Source organism: Myotis daubentonii, chromosome 5 (assembly GCF_963259705.1).
Source record: "Myotis daubentonii chromosome 5, mMyoDau2.1, whole genome shotgun sequence".
Lineage (NCBI taxonomy): Eukaryota > Metazoa > Chordata > Mammalia > Chiroptera > Vespertilionidae > Myotis > Myotis daubentonii.
In genome coordinates, this window is record NC_081844.1 from 30,117,257 (window position 1) to 30,135,027 (window position 17,771).

The 17,771-nt window shown below is 59.0% G+C and overlaps 2 protein-coding genes across 3 annotated transcripts; both read left to right on the forward strand.

Annotated features, from left to right (window-relative positions):
• Window positions 1–9,122: 9,122 nt before the first annotated feature.
• DUS3L (dihydrouridine synthase 3 like) lies at window positions 9,123–14,629 on the forward strand. 2 transcript variants are annotated; one of them, XM_059697010.1, is made up of 13 exons: window positions 9,124–9,347; window positions 10,479–10,767; window positions 11,017–11,529; window positions 11,885–11,926; window positions 12,097–12,249; window positions 12,482–12,598; window positions 12,806–12,871; window positions 12,939–13,049; window positions 13,357–13,453; window positions 13,582–13,657; window positions 14,008–14,196; window positions 14,270–14,398; window positions 14,488–14,629. In XM_059697010.1, exons 1-13 carry the CDS (start codon window positions 9,238–9,240, stop codon window positions 14,558–14,560), a joined length of 1,965 nt encoding a protein of 654 aa, XP_059552993.1. In that variant the 5' UTR covers window positions 9,124–9,237; the 3' UTR covers window positions 14,561–14,629. The 2 variants fall into 2 exon arrangements, with proteins under 2 accessions (XP_059552994.1, XP_059552993.1); XM_059697011.1 differs by lacking the exon at window positions 12,806–12,871 and having other exon boundaries at window positions 9,123–9,347.
• A 523-nt stretch (window positions 14,630–15,152) lies between these two features.
• Window positions 15,153–17,161, forward strand: PRR22 (proline rich 22). Its single transcript, XM_059697012.1, is given in 4 exon segments — window positions 15,153–15,304; window positions 15,393–15,455; window positions 15,752–16,797; window positions 16,799–17,161. Coding segments are annotated over 4 exon segments (1,449 nt in total). The 5' UTR covers window positions 15,153–15,174; the 3' UTR covers window positions 17,009–17,161.
• The last annotated feature ends 610 nt before the right edge of the window (window positions 17,162–17,771 follow it).

Consider the following 17,771-nt stretch of genomic DNA (forward strand, 5'->3'; position numbering starts at 1 on the left):
ACACGAGTTTAAGCGAGTTTGGGACGGCTGGGTGTGTGCAAGCGGGATGCAGGCGGGAGTGTGACTCGGTGAGGCACGGGAGTGAGCGTGCTGCCCGCCGGCCGCCGGCCGCCGTTCCCGTCCAGAATGGAAAGTGCAGCGCCTGTGGGGTTGGTTTGTCCAAAGGACCAGGCGCGTGGTGAGCAGCATCCAGACGTCCTTCGCTGTTGGCGTTGCCAAGCGCTCACGCGGAGGCGCCCGCACACTCAGGAGGGAAAGGCGGGGCACTGTTGGCCATTCGCACAGAGTCCCCAAACCTTTGTTCCAGGCAGGGTCACGCCCGCCGCCATGCCTATTCTCACACCTGAACGCCATCCTGACACACACAGCGGTCACAGCCGCCTACACCCTCCCATGTGGACATGCGCTGATGCTCACATTCACACAGGTGTCCTTACTTCACTCCCGCTGGGACACACACGAAGCTCACACTGCCCCAGCACAGGCACACACACAGTTCCCCACAGAGACGCAGACACACATGACATTCATACACTCATCACCCACTGGCCCCCAGAGTAGCTGCAGGGGGCAGAGCAGGGTGGCCGGAGCACATCGCGCACACTTGGCGTATTGTTGCACACTCCCATGCTGCCAGGCGCTGGTACACACGCTAGCGCACACGGAGCTCACAGGAAAACCCGAGACACTCACGTGCCACCTGCACACAGGTTGCCTACCCCACAGCCGCACACACAGAGGAAGCGCGGAGACACCGTCGCGTGTGCACATACTGGGTCCGCTTCCCTGCACACAGCGCCCTGCCAGGAACCCACCCCACCCCTCCAGCCACATTAAGCTGTCACCAGCTGCCCCCTAGCCACCTCCTGCTCACCCCACACCGCCTGTGTGCCCCTCCCCACTGAGGTGGGGGGCCCTGGGGGAGGGGCGTGCAGGCACATGGAGAGCAGGACATGCACATGTGCCTACCATGTGGACGCTCATAAAACGGTTGCCCTGGCAACAGCAACTTGAAAGACTTGGTTCTTCCTCTGGGGTAGGCGGAAGGGAAGACAGGAGGTGGGGACACCAGGATCCCCACCCACCTTCCACCACGGGCATGTGTCGCACTCAAGAATGCACACGCTGATACAAACACATGTGGAGGACACCCATCACATTCACACCCCCAGAGACCCAGCTCTGTTCACGGCCAGCCCCGCGTGGTCACATGAGACACCAGTGTGACACCCTCACACGCCAGTGTGTCACTTCACACAACCCAGCACCCCAGCCACTCTGTCACCAACTCACACACACACACACACACTTTTTAACCCCTGGACACAGACACCTCGTCACACTAGCTGACTCAGTGTAGCTGGACCGGGGTGCATGATGGCACCTCTGCCCTGGAGCCCTCGCCCCCCTCAAAGGAGCTGTCTGGGCCTGGCTGCCCGGGAGGCCAGGGGGACTCGGAGGCTGGTCCTATGGGCAGGAAACACGGTATTTACAATCTTATTCTTAAACCTTCCTTGTCCCACACTGGGGACCCTGCGAGGCGGAGTGGGTGGGACTGAGCCTTGACCCTCCTACACTAACAGGGAAGCCAGGGGTCAGGACTGTGGCCTCCTCGGGGCACAGATACGCAGAAACTGCGGCTTGGCCAGGAGTAGGGAGCACCCATGGCACCTGGCCCCTGTGGCTAGCTTGAGCCGGCTGCCTCCAGGGTCAAAGCTAAGGCCGGCGTGGGACAGTGCTGGGGCCCTGGAACTAAGACGCCTTCACCTGCTTCAGGTATTTGCCCAGGAATTAGTTCTGCTCCTTCCCAGGCTCCTGGGATGTCTCCCCCAGGTACCCCAGGCAACACTTTTCCCTCCCCAGCCTGCTCTGTGCCCACCTGGCAGTTTTGAAACTCAAGGATCAGAGAGGTCAAGATGTTGGCCCAAGGTCGCTCAGTAAGGAAGAGGCTCAAACCTGGGGCTGGATGACTCTAGAACATCCAGTCGCTGCCTCCAGCCACTCCTCCACCAGTGTCTGCGTGGGTTGGCCCCCTGCCCCCCCTGGCAGTCACTGCTCCCAAGGGGAGTGTTCTGTTCAAGGGTGGAGGCCCAGGCAGAGGTTGTGGGAGTCTGGCGGCCGCTGGCCAAGACTCGGACTTGGCTGGTGGAGAAGTTTCCATCTTAGCGTCAGGAGCTGGTCCAGGCCCCAAAGGCCCAGGACTGTACCTCAGGACCCCCAGGGACCAGCCCTTCGGGGGCGGAGGTGGCCCGGTGCCCTCTGTGCCCTCCTCCCTCCGGTTGTCCCCAGCTGGAGCGTTAGCCATCTCCACACGCTAAGCATTGCCCCATCCCCCCACGTGCAGACGACCAGGTTTGTTTGGTGCCCAGCACAGGCCCTCGGTGATGGGTAGTGTCACTTTCCAAGAGGCTCCCCGAAACGAGGCTCAGGCCTCTTTTGTGGCAACGCCATCCTCGCCCTCAGCTAAATGATGCTGGGAGGGAAGAAAGGCCTCAGTGCACCGACGGGGGACAGAGCTGGGTGTGCACGCCCAGCCGGGGTCAGAGCAGGGGTGCCAGGGGCCAGAGGAGATGAGGCCTTTGAGGCTTGTGAGCGGAAGGAAGGAGCCGGCTCCAAGGCGAGGATGGGAAAAGCAGGGACGGTGGCAGTCCCCACAGGGCCATTTACAGCCACAGGTCATAGGCCAAGAGTCCTGTCCCTGGAGGCTCTGGGTCGGCAAGGTGGGAAAGCCATCAGGGTGGCGGAGGGAGCCGGGTGGGGGCCGGCCTGAGGTCGTGTGGGCACTGCAGGGCGGGGCTGGAGTGAGAAGCTTTCTAGGCCACAGAGGCACAGACCTTCCCCCTCCAAAGCCATAAATGTGTACAGACACACACAGAAAGACATACAGTAAGCACACAGACACACCCCAAAGTACCTCGTACTCAGCAACGGCAGCTGCAAATATATATACACCATCACACACACAGACACAAATTCAAAAGCCACAAATGTGCTGCACCATTAACCACTCAGACACACACAAAAGCCACAGATGTGTACACGGTCACACATACAGAGGACACACATGCACTCAGACACATAAACATGCTCACAGGCACACACACGGATACCCCCAAAGTCATTCATACTCAGCTGTCACAGCTGTAAATGTGTCTACACCATCAGCCTCCCCCCCGCACACTCATATACACACAGCAGCCCCAGCAGCACATCCACCCTGGCATCTGGCTCTCGGTCACCCGCCTGCCCTGCTGTCTCATGTCCTTGGCCCCGGGCTGCCCTAATCCCGGTCTCGTGTCCTGAAGCCAGAAGATAAGGGGCAGCTGCAGCCCCAGATAAAGAAGGCGCAGCCACAAATCCGGGGCAGCCCCGGCAGAGGTGGGCACCAAGCCCAGCCGCACCTGCCTCGCTGCTGGCAACCCCATCCGGCCTGGCAGAAAGGGACAGGATGGACTACAGGGCAAGGGGGAGACAGAGGAGAGGGGTGGGGGGAGGGGGAAGAGACAGGGAGCTGCAGAGAGAGACACACAGAGAAATAACGAAATGTGAAGAGAGATGAGACAAACATGGAGGGAAAGAGAAATGCAGAGAAAGGAAGAAAAGAGACTGAGGGACACACAACGAAATACAAAGAGGATCAAAAAAATTGGGACAGTAACAGGAGCAATAATAGAGGTAGGCAGAGAGAGCGCTAGGGACTTGAGAGGAGTGCCCGTTGCCTTGCCCTGGCCCCACACTAACCCCTCCTGGGTGCCTCATTCTCCCCCCGACCCCCCCACCCCCCGGCTCCTCCTTGCTTTGGAGAATGACCCAAGCCTGGTTCACCTTCCTCAATGTCCCCACGCTCTCCAGAGTGACACCTGGGAAGGCCTCAGCCCCCTGCCACAACCTCAGTGAAGGTGGGACCCTAGAGCAGGTCCTCCCCGTGTCTGTTTCCCAGCCACGGGAAGAGGTGTTCACTCAGGAAGTGCTAACTGAGCACCTGCCGTGAGCCAGGCCCTGTGCTGGGTGCCGGGGTCACAGGGTGACCGAGGGAGACCCAACTTCCTTACCCTCTCGGCTCACAGTCCAGTAGGGAAGTGGCCAGGTAGCCTCCAGAGCAATCAGAACGCTGATGGGGGACACTCAGGCAGCTGCAGAGCCTGTAAGCCTGTAAGGGATGCTGCACCCTCGCTGCCCCTCGAGCAGGGGGCCATCAGAGAGGCTTCCAGAGGAAAAAGAGGTGAGAAAACCCTATGTAATAATATGCTAAGTGTCTGGTCAACTGGCCGGCCATTGAACCAATCAAAGTGTAATATGCTGATATGCTAAGGCCGCTCAACTGCTCGCTATGATGTGCACTGACCACCAGGGGGCAGACGCTCTGACCGGTAGGTTAGCTTGCTACTGGAGTCCAGCTAATCAGGACTGAGCAAGAGGGGCTAGACACGGACTGGAGCCCTCCTGCGGTCGGTTCCCGGCTGGCCAACCTCCCACAGCTCTCCCCCGGCCCTGATGGTGCACCAGTGGGGTCCCTCGGCCTGGCTTGCACCCTCTCGCAATCTGGGACCCCTTGGGGGATGTTGGAGAGCTGGTTTTGACCTGATCCCACAGGGGGAGTGCCACTCAGCCAAAAGCTGGACTCAAGGCTGGCAAGTGCAGCAACAGTGGCGGGAGCCTCTCCCACCTCCACGGCAGTGCTAAGAATGTCTGACTGCTGGCTTTGGCCCACTCCCCCTGGGAACAGGCCTGCACCATCAGTTGGACATCCCCCAAGGTCTCCTGGACTGGGAGAGGGCGCAGGCCGGCCTGAAGCCCTCCCCACCTACTGAGTGCACGAATTTCGTGCAGCGGGCCTCTAGTGTGAGTATAATGAGCAAGGTGACTAGCAGCAGGGAATGGACTTCCTGGAAGAGCATATACAAAGACTAGGAGGTAAGCCTGGCTCATGGGAAGTCTGAAATGAACTTGGTGCTTGAGTTTAGGGAGTGAGGTCATAAGGGATGAAGCTGGGGAAGGCAGCAGAGGCTGGGTCATGTTGGAACTTGGGGGCCGTGGTCAGATGTGTATTAGAAAGTGCTGTGGGCTCTGGCCAGGTACCTCAGTTGGTTAGAGCATTGTCCCAATATGCCAAGGTTGAGGGTTCGATCTCTGGTCAGGGCACATATAAGAAGCAACCAATGGCCCAACCGCTGTGGCTCAGTGGTTGAGCATCAACCTATGGACCAGGAGGTCACGGGTTCGATTCCCAGTCAGGGCACATGCCCGGGTTGTGGGCTCTATCCCTAGTGCAAGAGGCAGCCGATCAGTGATTCGCTCTCATCATTGATGTTTCTCTCTCTCTCTCTCCCTCTCTGAAAGCAAAAAGAAAAAAAGCAACCAATGAATGCATAAATAAGTGGAACAAAAAATTGATGTTTCTCTCTATATATATCTAAAATCAATGAAGAAAAATAAAAAGAAAGAGCTGTGGGAGGATAGGCTGTTGGGGCAGGATGAGAAGACACTGAGGCCTGGAATGGGAGAGGAGACGGACTGGGGAGACACTGGAGGAAAAGCTGGCAGGAAGCTGTGGGCGGAGAGAGGCAGGAGGGGAGGCTCAGGACAGCCCTGCGGCAGTCCCTGAGCCAGGGGCCACTGCCGCCTGTGAGTTCAGGTAGAGTCAGAATAAATTCCAGTCACTCCCACTCACAGTCAGGGAGAATAAGGGAGTTAATGCATGAAAAGGGCACACAGTAAATGCTCAGTAATGGTTTAGCTGCTGGTAAAAGAAGTAATGTTATATTGTTAAACAGTGTAAGTAATAACGGGTAATTAATATCATGTCATTAATATTAATGCCATGGTTACCAATGGCCAGTGCACAGCCCCCCTCCTACAGGGAACCTTCCTGACCCCACACAGAGTGGCCGGAGCACCTAGGGCAGAGCCATGGCACCCTGGGAAAGCTCTCCTTGGAGGCCATATTCCTGCGGTCCTGCGCTATGGGTCTGTCTCCCAGACTGGTCATGGGTGCCTGTGGGAGGACAGGGGGCGGCGACTGGTAGAACCTCAGGCCCCTTGGGAAGGAATGAGCTCCCTCCCTGGAGGTGGGCAAGAGATCTCCCAAGGACTGCAGACGTTCCTTCCAGTTTTAGAGTCCCCAACTCGTTTTATTCCGATTGTCCTACAGAGGGCAGCCGAGGCCAGTGATGGAAGACAAACTGCTCCCCTGCCCACTTCCATTTTCTCCCAGTTCTGGCAAAGCTAGTTTGGAGCCTGTTGTGGCGCCAGGCAAATCCTTTTTCAGTGAACCTAGGACCCAGGACCTCATCTTCTCCATTTGTTGAGCAGGGTGCACACTCCCTGCGTCACGTCCCTCCCAGGGAAAGCTTTGTGGAGTTTAGCAACGAAATGCAAGGGAATCGAAAGGATTGGTCGTTCCCACCCGGCACTGGGTTCACGTAATTCAGGGCAAATAACAGAAATAAAGAAATAAGAACAGTAGTCATTAACATTTATTGACTGTTATTATTAAATTCTTGCCTTCTAAAAGAGATTTTTTTTAAAATTAAATCTTTATTGTTCAGATTACAGCTGTTCCTCTCCCCCGCCCCCATAGCTCCCCTAAAAGAGATGTTTTTATCAGCCCCATTTTTCTGATGAGGAGATGGAGGCACAGAGAAATTAAACAACGAAGTCCCCAGCTGGTAAGTGGAAGGGCTGGGATTCGACCCTCGCAGGCAGAGTCCAGAGAGCCCAGCACCAAGCCTCGGCCAGAAACAGGGCGTTTTAGGCGGGCACAACAGGGCGGGGGGGGGGGGGGGGCGTTCACAAACAGTGGCTGATTCTGCCTCCCTGATGACAGCCCTTCCACTTCTCTCGGGGTAAAAGCCAAGTCCTCCCAGGAGGCCGCGAGGCCGGCACGACCCCTCCCTGCCCTCCCTCCTCCCCATCGCCACCTCGCTCACTCAGGTCCAGCCACATGGGGCTTGCCCTTTCTCCAGCACCCCAGGCGGGGTCCGACCTCAGGGCTTTGCACTGGCTGTACCCTCCACCTGAAACACTTTTTAAAAAACCCGGCAAGAAAACAAAACAGGATTTCAGAGGAGAACCAAGATGGCGGCATAGGTTAACGCCGGAGTTTGCTGCTTTGAACAACTACTTCAAAAGTGAAACCAAAAAACGGAAGGGACATCACCCAGAACCACAGGAACGCTGGCTGAGTGGAAGTCCTACAACTAGGAGGAAAGAGAAACGCATACGGACACTCAGAGGAGGCGCAGTGCTGAAGTCAAATTCTGAGGTGCGGAGTGTGCGGAGCGGGCTGGCGGCAGAGGGCGTGGTTGTTGTTTTCAATCGGGAGGGAGTCGCAGACTCTGAGCACCAGATCCGGGCGAGTCTTAGGGACCCAGACTCAGGCGGGAGAAGCGGGACTGTCTGGCTTCGGTCAGAGCGAGTGCAGCTTTCTCTCCGAGCTTTGCAGCGGGTGCTGGGACTCAGAGAGGCAGAGCCCCTGGGGACAGGACTGAGAGCCGCCATAACTGCTCTCTCTGGCCCACCCTGTTGATCCTGTGCGACCCGCCCCGCCCAAGCCCTGCACAGAGGCATTTGCCGGATAGCCTCAGGCAAAGGCTAGATTAGCACCTCCCTAGAGGACAGAAGTTCTCTCACTGCTGACACTCATAGCTGACTCTCATAGCCACTTGGCCTGGAGGTCAAACCCTCCCTGGAATTAGCTACAACAATCAAGATTTATCTATAAGACTGCGAACAAAGACCACTAGGGGGTGCACCAAGGAAGCATAACAAAATGCGGAGACAAAGAAACAGGACAAAATTGTCAATGGAAGATATAGAGTTCAGAACCACACTTTTAAGGTCTCTCAAGAACTGTTTAGAAGCTGCCGATAAACTTAATGAGATCTACACGAAAACTAATAAGACCCTCGATCTTATATTGGGGAACCAACTAGAAATTAAGCATACACGGACTGAAATAACGAATATTATACAGACGCCCGACAGCAGACCAGAGGAGCGCAAGAATCAAGTCAATGATTTGAAATGCGAGGAAGCAAAAAACACCCAACTGGAAAAGCAAAATGAAAAAAGAATCCAAAAATACAAAGATAGTGTAAGGAGCCTCTGGGACAGCTTCAAGCGTACCAACATCCGAATTATAGGGGTGCCAGAAGATGAGAGAGAGCAAGATATTGAAAACCTATTTGAAGAAATAATGACAGAAAACTTCCCCCACCTGGTGAAAGAAATGGACTTACAGGTCCAAGAAGCGCGGAGAACCCCAAACAAAAGGAATCCAAAGAGGACCACACCAAGACACATCATAATTAAAATGCCAAGAGCAAAAGATAAAGAGAGAATCTTAAAAGCAGCAAGAGAAAGAAACTCAGTTACCTACAAGGGAATACCCATACGACTGTCAGCTGATTTCTCAACAGAAACTTTGCAGGCCAGAAGGGAATGGCAAGAAATATTCAAAGTGATGAATAGCAAAAACCTACAACCAAGATTACTTTATCCAGCAAAGCTATCATTCAGAATTGAAGGTCAGATAAAGAGCTTCACAGATAAGGAAAAGCTAAAGGAGTTCATCACCACCAAACCAGGATTATATGAAATGCTGAAAGGTATCCTTTAAGAAGAGGAAGAGGAAGAAAAAGGTAAAGATACAAATTATGAACAACAAATATGCATCTATCAACAAGTGAATCTAAGAATCAAGTGAATAAATAATCTGATGAACAGAATGAACTGTTGATTATAATAGAATCAGGGACATAGAAAGGGAATGGACTGACTATTCTTGAGGGGGAAAGGGGTGTGGGAGATGTGGGAAGAGACTGGACAAAAATCGTGCACCTATGGATGAGGACAGTGGGTGGGGAGTGAGGGCGGAGGGTGGGGCGGGAACTGGGAAGAGGGGAGTTATGGGGGGGGAAAAAAAGAGGAACAAATGTAATTATCTGAACAATAAAGATTTAATTAAAAAAAAAAAGAAAGAAAGAAAACAAAACACTTCTGTGGCCAGATTGCTGTCCGCGGGAGGGCAGCTTGCGAGCCCCTCGAGGACACTGAACATTTCCCACGTGCTACCAGAGGCCCCACCCCCACGCACGTCCCGCCCCCGTTACGTCGACGTGCGTACAATGGCGTCTCTTGGAGCGACCCGGGCATGCGCACTTCCCAGCACGAGCGGCCCGAGACACACGCGCGACCCGGAAGGCCTCGCTACACTCCAAAGAGAGAAGGGGGCGGATGGCGGAGGGGGCGGCGGAGGGTGCAGCGGAGGCCCCAGCAGAGAGTGGTGGCGGTGGCGACTTAGGAGCCGGCGCGCTGGAACGGGGAGTGGCGCCCATTAAACCTCGGTGAGTTGCCGGGACTGAGAGAAAACCTCACGGGGCCTTCTGGGACCCGTAGGGCGGCTCGAGTGGTGCATGCCGGGAGAGGGGCAGCCCTGGGCGGGAAGTTCGCAGGCTTCTTCAGTCCGGGCTGTTCCCCCGCGGCCGTACCTGAGCTAGCACATGTTGGAGGCTGTCACACTAAGGACGCCATGGGGCGTGCTAAGGTGGGCGGGGTTTGAGGCTGGGGCCGCAATGCAGGTTGGGAACTGTAGTTCCAGCGCATGTCGGGACTAGCGCATGTGCACCTCCAGGCAGCCGTACTTAAGCTGAGTTTTTTCTTTTTAAAAATATATATATTTTTTAAAAATATATTTTATTGATTTTTTACAGAGAGGAAGGGAGAGGGATAGTCAGAAACACCGACGAGAGAGAAACATCGATCAGCCGCCTCCTGCACACCCCCCACTGGGGATGTGCCCGCAACCAAGGCACACCCCCCTGACCAGAATCGAACCCGGGACCCTTCAGTCCGCAGGCCGAGGCTCTATCCACTGAGCCAAACCGGTTACGGCTTTAAAATTAATTTCAGAGAGGAAGGGAGAGGGAGAGATAGAAACATCGATGATGAGAATCATCATTCGGCTGCCTCCTGCGTGCCCCCCATTGGGGATCGAGCCCACACCCCCCCACTGGCACTCGAACTGCGACCTCCTGGTTCATAGGTCCACGCTCAACCCCTGGACCACCCGTGCTGGGCGTGAGATTTCTGTCTGAAGAAATTCCCGGGGCCGGCTGGGGCCTGTAGGGCTGAAAGGTGTGCTGGGAAGTGTGGCGGCTGTGGTCCCGTTGTAAGGCATGCTGGGACATGTAGTTTCTTTTAAGCCTAACGTGGCCTGGGACCTTCGTGCCTGATACCTGTACTGTGGCTTAACACTCCGGGCTGGGAGGACGCAGAGACAAAATAGGGCGTTCCCGTAGCCTTGAGGTGCTCCCAGGCTGGCAAATGTCCAGTTTTAAATAGTGAGTGCCCATCAGCAGAGCATGGAAGCAGAGACGAATGTCCTCAGCCCGTTTCCCCAGTTTTCATTGAGTGGAACTCTGGCGGGTGGGGGGCTCCCTCAACGAGCCCTCCTTCTCCTCCTCCTCCGGTGGCAGATACCTCACCACCAAGGAGCAGTTCCACGAATTCCTGGAAGCTGGAGGGCGGGAGAAGCCCAGCCAGGAAACCGCGGGAGGAAACCATTATGACCGTGACCTGTCTGAGCCTGAGGCCAAGCGGATCCGACTGGAGGATGGACAGCCAGGAGAGGGCGCCACGGAGGAGGCAGCTGAGCGCCTTGAGCAGCCTCAGACTCAGAAGAGAGCTCGGGGTCAGAACAAGGCCCGGCCTCACATAAAACCCTCCCACTATGACAAGAACAGGCTCTGTCCCTCCATTGTGCAGGTTAGTGTCATTGTCACCATCAAGTCCCGGAAGCCTTCAGTTGGAGCCTCTCTGCCCCCCATTCAGTCCTCATGATGTTGTAATGTAAAAAGCATTATTGTTCCCATTTCCCCGATAAAGAAACTGAGGCACAGTGAGGTTACTGACTATCCCAATGACACACAGCCAGGAGGGGAAGGATCTTTGATTCAAAGCTTGGCTACCCTCGCCCCTCCCTGTCCGCTTTCACTGCCTCCCTCTTTCCTGCAGGAATCAGCTGCAAAGTGTTTTTTTGGTGATCGCTGTCGTTTCCTACACGATGTGAGTTGCTACCTGGAGACCAAGCCGGCTGACCTGGGCCCCCGCTGTGTACTATTCGAGAACTATGGCAGGTGCCCCTATGGTGTGACCTGCCGCTTTGCTGGGGCCCATCTGGGGCCTGAGGGCCAGAATCTGGTGCGGGAGGAGGTGGTCCCAGCCCCTCCCGTCCGCAACGGCTTGGACAAAGCTCTGCAGCAGCAGCTGCGAAAGCGCAAGATCCATTTCGAGCGTGCCGAGCAGGCCCTGCAGCAGCTTGGCAAGGGCCACCTACCAAGCCCCACCCCTTCTGCCACTGTCCCTGAGGTCCCAGGGGCTGAGAGTGCCCCAGGGCAGGACAACTGTGATACCCAGCAGGCCCCCCTGGCGCCCTGCACTGGTACCCCTCCCAGCAGCCCCATGCAGACCTGCGGGCCCCTGACGGATGAGGACATAGTCAGGCTTCGGTCTTGTGAGAAGAGGCAGGTATGTGTCACAGGCTTCCTGTTGAAGACACTAGCAATGGGGAGCAGAAAGAGCTGGACACACCTCCCAGCCCCAGAGAGTCAGGGCTGAAGCAGAGGGAGGCAGTGGGGAAGGCTTCATGGAAGGGGGGGCATTGGGACGGGTTTTGATAGTTGACTAGAAATTATCCAGAAGAGAGGATGGAGAAAAGACCATTTCTCATTGGTGGATTGGTTGACATATGCAGAGATTAAGAGGAAAAAGGGTGCTAGGCCAGTGGGGCAAAGCGAAGCATGTTCTAGATTGTGGGGAGGAGGGAGGCCTCAAAATCCAGATTGGAGGGTGGAGCCTCAGTGCGTGTTTTCTTTCCTTCCAGCTCGACATCAGTGGCAAACTGTACCTGGCCCCCCTCACCACGGTAGGACCCATGTGGGTGGGCTGGGTGGTGGCAGTGTGGTCACTCCAGCAGTGCCCAGTGCCTGCCAGTCTTGGGTATTCCTGTTGAGGACACTAGCAGTGGAGTGGGGGCAGGAGTTGGGGTCCCTGCTTGTCACACCCTTACCTGTTTGTGTCCCCCACTGCCACCAGTGTGGGAACCTGCCTTTCCGGCGAATCTGTAAGCGCTACGGGGCTGACGTGACGTGTGGGGAGATGGCTGTTTGCACCAACCTGCTGCAAGGCCAGACGTCCGAGTGGGCCCTGCTCAAACGCCACCCGTGCGAGGACATCTTTGGTGTCCAGGTTGGTGCTGCCACAAGGGAGGGAGAAAGAGAGGGAGAAGGGGCTTTCCACTGCCAAGATCTGGAGCAAGGAGTCACTTCCCAGATCCTCTCGCCTCGGCCGTGGGCCGGGGGCGCCAGCCTGATGCATCTCCAAGGGCTAATGCCGGGGGATGGGGCCGGGGTGGGGCCAGGCAGGGATGGTCTGAACTGGCCCTGGCCCCTCACCTCCTTTGCTCCAACACCTGCCGTAGCTGGAGGGTGCTTTCCCGGACACTATGACCAAGTGCGCAGAGCTGCTGAACCGCACCATCGAGGTGGATTTCGTGGACGTCAACGTTGGCTGCCCCATCGACCTTGTGTACAAGAAGGTAGCGACCATTCAGCCCTGGATCCCCCGAGTGGGCAGGTTGTAGATAGGGCGGAGGTCAGGGAGCTGGCCTCACTCCTGCCTGAGTCTCTGGGAACCTACGGGGGTCCCTGTGCCTCAGTTTCCCTTTTCACAGCAAGGACAGTGAGGGGTGTTGGGCCCGGCTTGGGTCTTGCCCTCCGTTGCTCCAGCCGCCTGTCTCTCCCAGGGCGGGGGCTGCGCCCTCATGAACCGCTCGGCCAAGTTTCAGCAGATTGTGCGTGGCATGGACCAGGTATGCCGAGTGTCCCCACCTTCCCCCACCCGGCTCTGCGCCCTGCTGACCGCACTCACACCCGCAGGTGCTGGATGTGCCGCTGACAGTGAAGATCCGCACGGGCGTCCAGGAGCGTGTGAACCTGGCACACAGGCTGCTGCCCAAACTGCGGGAATGGGGGGCAGCCCTGGTCACGGTGGGTCTCGGGGTGCAGTGGGTATCAGACCTCGGGGGCACTCCAGCTACCGCTTCTAATGGTCTCTCTCTTCCCCACCTCCCTCTTCATCTCGGATCTCCCTCCATGTCTCTGTCTGTCTGTCTGTCTCTGTCTGTCTCAGCCTGGGTTTCCCTCCCTCCCTCCCTCCCTCCCTCCCTCCCTCCCTCCCTCCCTCCCTCTCTCTCTCTCTCTCTCTCTCTCTCTCTCTCTCTCTCTCTCTCTCTCTCTGATGTCCTGCCTCCCCTCCCTCCCTCCCTCTCTCCCTGTGTGGCCACTCTTTCTCTAGCTGCATGGCCGCTCTCGGGAGCAGCGCTACACCAAGCTGGCCGACTGGCAGTACATCAAGCAGTGCGTGGCGGCGGCCAGCCCCATGCCCCTGTTCGGTGGGTCCCCAACTCTCACCTGAGACCCCTCCCTGCCCCAGTGGGGGCTGCTGGGCTGGCAAGAACTCCCCCACAGCTGGCTTTCCTGCCTGTAGGCAGCTCCCTGAGGCCCTATCTCTGCCCCTCAGGAAACGGGGACATCTTATCCTATGAGGACGCTAACTGCGCCATGCAGACCGGTGTCACTGGAATCATGATTGCCCGGTAGGTGGGCCCGGGGCCTGGGGGTTACCTGGAGCTGCCCCTGGGCCCAGCCTGCAGCTCCGGGAGGGTGAGTGTGTGTCTGAGCTTTGTCCCGTTTGTCACAGTGCCTCAGCCCAACGGCTTGGCCTCCTGGTCCATTTATCCCCAGCGGGTGGCTGTCGGTGCAGAGAGATGGCAGGGCTGCAGCTGGCCGGGGCCGGAGGGACTAGAAATTTCTGCAGCTGTTGGCTTGGGGTGCGGGTTGGGACTCTTGGGCTTTAAGGCTTCTAGAACAGCTGGAGAGTCTGCCTGCAGAGCTGGAGGGACAGGGACTGTGGGTTTGGGGCCTCTGACCACTCCCTGCCCTGCAGTGGTGCCCTGCTCAAGCCGTGGCTGTTCACGGAGATCAAGGAGCAGCGGCACTGGGACATCTCCTCATCCGAGCGCCTGGACATCTTGCGGGACTTCACGAGCTACGGCCTGGAACACTGGGGCTCGGACACGCAGGGCGTGGAGAAGACCCGCCGCTTCCTGCTCGAATGGCTCTCCTTCCTGTGCAGGTGGGTGTGGAGCCGCTGCGGGGCGGGTGTTGGTGAGGCCAGCCTGGCCCACCCTGTCCCCACCTGCCTGCAGGTATGTGCCTGTGGGTCTGCTGGAGCGGCTCCCACAGAGGATCAACGAGCGGCCCCCCTACTACCTGGGCCGAGACTACCTGGAGACGCTCATGGCCAGCCAGAGGGCCGCCGACTGGATCCGCATTAGGTGCCCGGGACCGAGGAGCCGGGGGAGGGGGCACGTCCTGGGTCGGGGTGTGGCCCGGGCCTGACCCTGCCCTCCGCCTGCCCTCACAGTGAGATGCTGCTGGGACCTGTGCCACCCGATTTCGTCTTCGTGCCAAAACACAAGGCCAATGCGTACAAGTAGCTGCAGGGGTGGGGGGGCATCGGAGGCGGCGTGGCGAGTGAGAAGACAATAAACTTCGTTCTTTTAAAACTCGGGCCTTTCTGTGACCCCGAGGCCGCCCCTTCCCACCCCCGGGAGCTCTCCCTGGACACCTGCCCATCCCTGTCCCTGGCAGCTCCCTTCTTCCTCCCTCCCTCATTCACCAAAGTCGCCCGGCAGGCCACTGCTGATGCCCAGAGAGGCCTTGAACATAAAGAAGCCGCTGGGGCTTCTTGGGGGAACCATGGGGGACCTTTGGCCTGTGGGGGTGTGGATCAGGATGGGCTGCCTGGAGGAAGGGGCCTCAGAGCTATTAGATTGGCATTGCTGGTAAAGGCAGAAGGCAGTGTACTAGGCCCAGGATCTGCCCCACACCGTGACACCTGTCTGTGGCTGCCTTGGTTTCCCCTTCTATCCCTGTCCACCCTCCCCCACCTCCAATACCCGGAATCCTGACCAGCGGGCTGGAACCTGCTGCCCGGAGTAACCAGGCAAACAGAACTCTGCACGACCTCTGAGCTGTTCTCTGGGTGGGCTGCCTGTGCTCCCACCTGCCACCCTCTGGGCCTGCCCAGGCTGGCGCCCCCCCCCCCCCCATGCAGCACCCGAAGCCCTTCTACACTCCTGCAGCCCCCCAAGAAGGTTTCAGCCCTCGGGGCCTGGATGGCACCGAGGGGCCAGGCAGCCAGCCCACTCCTGCCTGCACAGAGCCTCTCCCCACTGTGGGTACGTGTCAGGGAGCAGTGGGGTTGGGTGGGGGTGGGGCTCTGCCCACCAGCCTCAGGACCCACTACCAGCCCGCCTTTGTTCACAGGTTCCTCCAACTTGTATCACCCCCCAAACCTGGAGAAAGAGGTGTTTCCAGGCCCCCCAGCAGGTACTGGCCTCCTCCCAGCCCTGACGGCACCCGGGAGTGGGTGGGGGAGGCAGGGCCATCTTGCCTCCACCGTGGCCTCCGAGGCTCCTCGAAGCAGGATTCACGCCCTTGTTTCCCAAAAGGGCTCCCAGGCCAAGGTCTGTGCCCGTCTGACAGGCCTATTGCTCTTGGCCCTGACGGTCCCTCAAGCCCAGGCCATGTCCACCGGCCCCGGGTTTAGGGCCCCCGTCTCCTCCCCCTCCCCTGCAGGGGGGTTGTAGCCCTGCCCTCTCAGGGCCACCCTCCTGGGCCCGCAGGTTTCCAGATGGCGCCCTGCGGCTGCTTCTTTGACCCCCGCATTTACCGAATCGAGTGGGCCACCACCGGCTTTGGCCAGGCGTCCCTGTACAAGCTGGCAGCAGCGGGTGGTGGGGTGCCAGCGGGGGGCCCCAATTCACCCAGCACCTACCTCCTAGAGTCCCAGCACTACCTCAAGGCCCCGGTGCCGCCTCCACCGTACCCCCATTTCCAGCCAGTGCCCGGGGGCCCCCAGTACCTCCTGCCCTACTTCCCCCCTGAGGGGCCCGGGCCTGAGGCCCTGGGCTTTATGGGGGATGGGGGAGCCCCCGCCTTCGTGGAGCTGCCCCCGCCCCTGCTCAAGGAAGGCCTGGTGCCCCTGCCACCGCCGCTGCCCTCCCAGGAGAACCAGCTGCCGCCTGTCGTCATCGCGCTGCCTGCGGAGGCCGCGCGGCCCCCCGGGGGCTATGGCCGCCTCAAGGGTCGCCTGAGCCAGCTCCACGTGCCCGGGGAGCCCCCAGCCTTCCCTGCGAAGGAGCTGCAGGGCAGTGGCCCTGGGCCGGGCCTGCTGTACCCCCCAGGCCCTGGGGGGCCCAAGGCAGCCCCGTTGGAGGCGGGAGAGACCAGGTCCCCCGAGGCCGCCAGGGCCTTCGTGCTGCCTGAGAAGGTGCTGCTGGAAGACGCCATGAAGCTCTTCGACTGCCTGCCGGGGGGTGCCGAGCCCGAGGGGCCCCTGCGCAAGGCCCCGGGGCCAGCCCTGCCCGACAGCGGGGGTGGCGGGGATGACTCCTCCAGCGACATCCGCTCGCTGCACCTGCCGGATGAGCTGCTGTCCTTCGACTACAGCGTGCCCGAGATCCTGGACACTGTGTCCAACGTGGACTACTTTTTCAACTTCAAGGCGCTCGACGAGGAGCCACCACCCTGCCCAGGGCCCCCCGCCATCACCACTGCGGCCCCTGTGCTTCGGGCCGAGCCCCCCAGCAAGAGAAAGTCTGGTGCCTCAGCCGCCAGAAAGGGCAGACAAGGAGGCCGGAGTAAGCAGGCCACGGGCCTGGCCAGCGCCCCAGCCCCCGGGACCCAGGCAGGACCTGGGAGCCACCCCCATTAAAGCGGATTTGATCTCAGCCCAGTGTCTGCTCAGTGGCGATGGGGGCAGTAGGCCAGGGCGGACGGGGAGGGCTTGCCTCTCACCTGCTGTAGTGCCCAATGGCCCCAAACCAGGGAGGGAGGCCCTGCAGGACCCCGCGCCTCCTGGTGCTGGACTTCCAGACTGAGCGAGGAGCCCTGGGCTCGGGATTCTGAACCCCTTCTGTCCGGGCCCTGGAGAGGGAAGCGGGCTTTGCCACCAGACGCCTGCGCTGTGAGGATCCCTCACTTCGAGTTTGGTGAGGAAAGTCAAGGCTGCCCAGAGACCGGCAGGAACCTGCCTGGAGGGAGACAGCAGGGTGGGCCCCAGCGCTGCCCTCTGCTGGCCCCTTGTGCCATAGCCGGTGGGGACGTTTGAGGGGGTTTCAGCTGGGCTCCGCCTCAGCCCACCTCCCGAGGGGTGGGTGAGAGGCATGGGGAGGGGCCGTGGTGCCTGTGAGGGACCCCGTGCTGGTCCAGGCAGACGTGGAGGCAAGTGCTGGGTGGAAATGAAGGCACCTGGTGGCCTGAGGGTGGCGGCTGGGCAGGCAGGTGGGAGGTGGAACCCCAAAACAAGCCACCTGTGATGGGGACCAGCAGAGTGCACCCGGGTGACAGAGACCAGGGTGGGCAAGTCTGTCCCAGGAAGGGCATCCGGCCAGGCCTCGTATGCTGCGCCCCCTGGGGGCCCACTCAGAGGCCCTCTATCCCAAGCAGCAGGCACAGGAAGCCCAGAGTTCGGGTGTCCGTGTCTCACCCCTGCCCCTTCCCACCGTCTCCTCCTCGGGCCCATGGAGCCCCTCGTCCCCTTGCCTGCTCCAGGCTCTCAGCCTTTCCCGGGGCAGCTGCAGCCACAGCCTCTGAAACCCTCCAGGTGAGCCTGAAGGGGCCAGCTTGGTCTCCCAGGTAACA

Bases quoted from the DNA above. Each gene is read 5' to 3' on its own strand.
- DUS3L (XM_059697010.1), top strand. From the start codon at position 9,238: ATGGCGGAGGGGGCGGCGGAGGGTGCAGCGGAGGCCCCAGCAGAGAGT. The intron at 11,927-12,096 runs GTAGGACCCATG...CACTGCCACCAG, and splicing joins ACCTGGCCCCCCTCACCACG to TGTGGGAACCTGCCTTTCCG. The intron at 14,399-14,487 runs GTGCCCGGGACC...CTGCCCTCACAG, and splicing joins GCCGACTGGATCCGCATTAG to TGAGATGCTGCTGGGACCTG.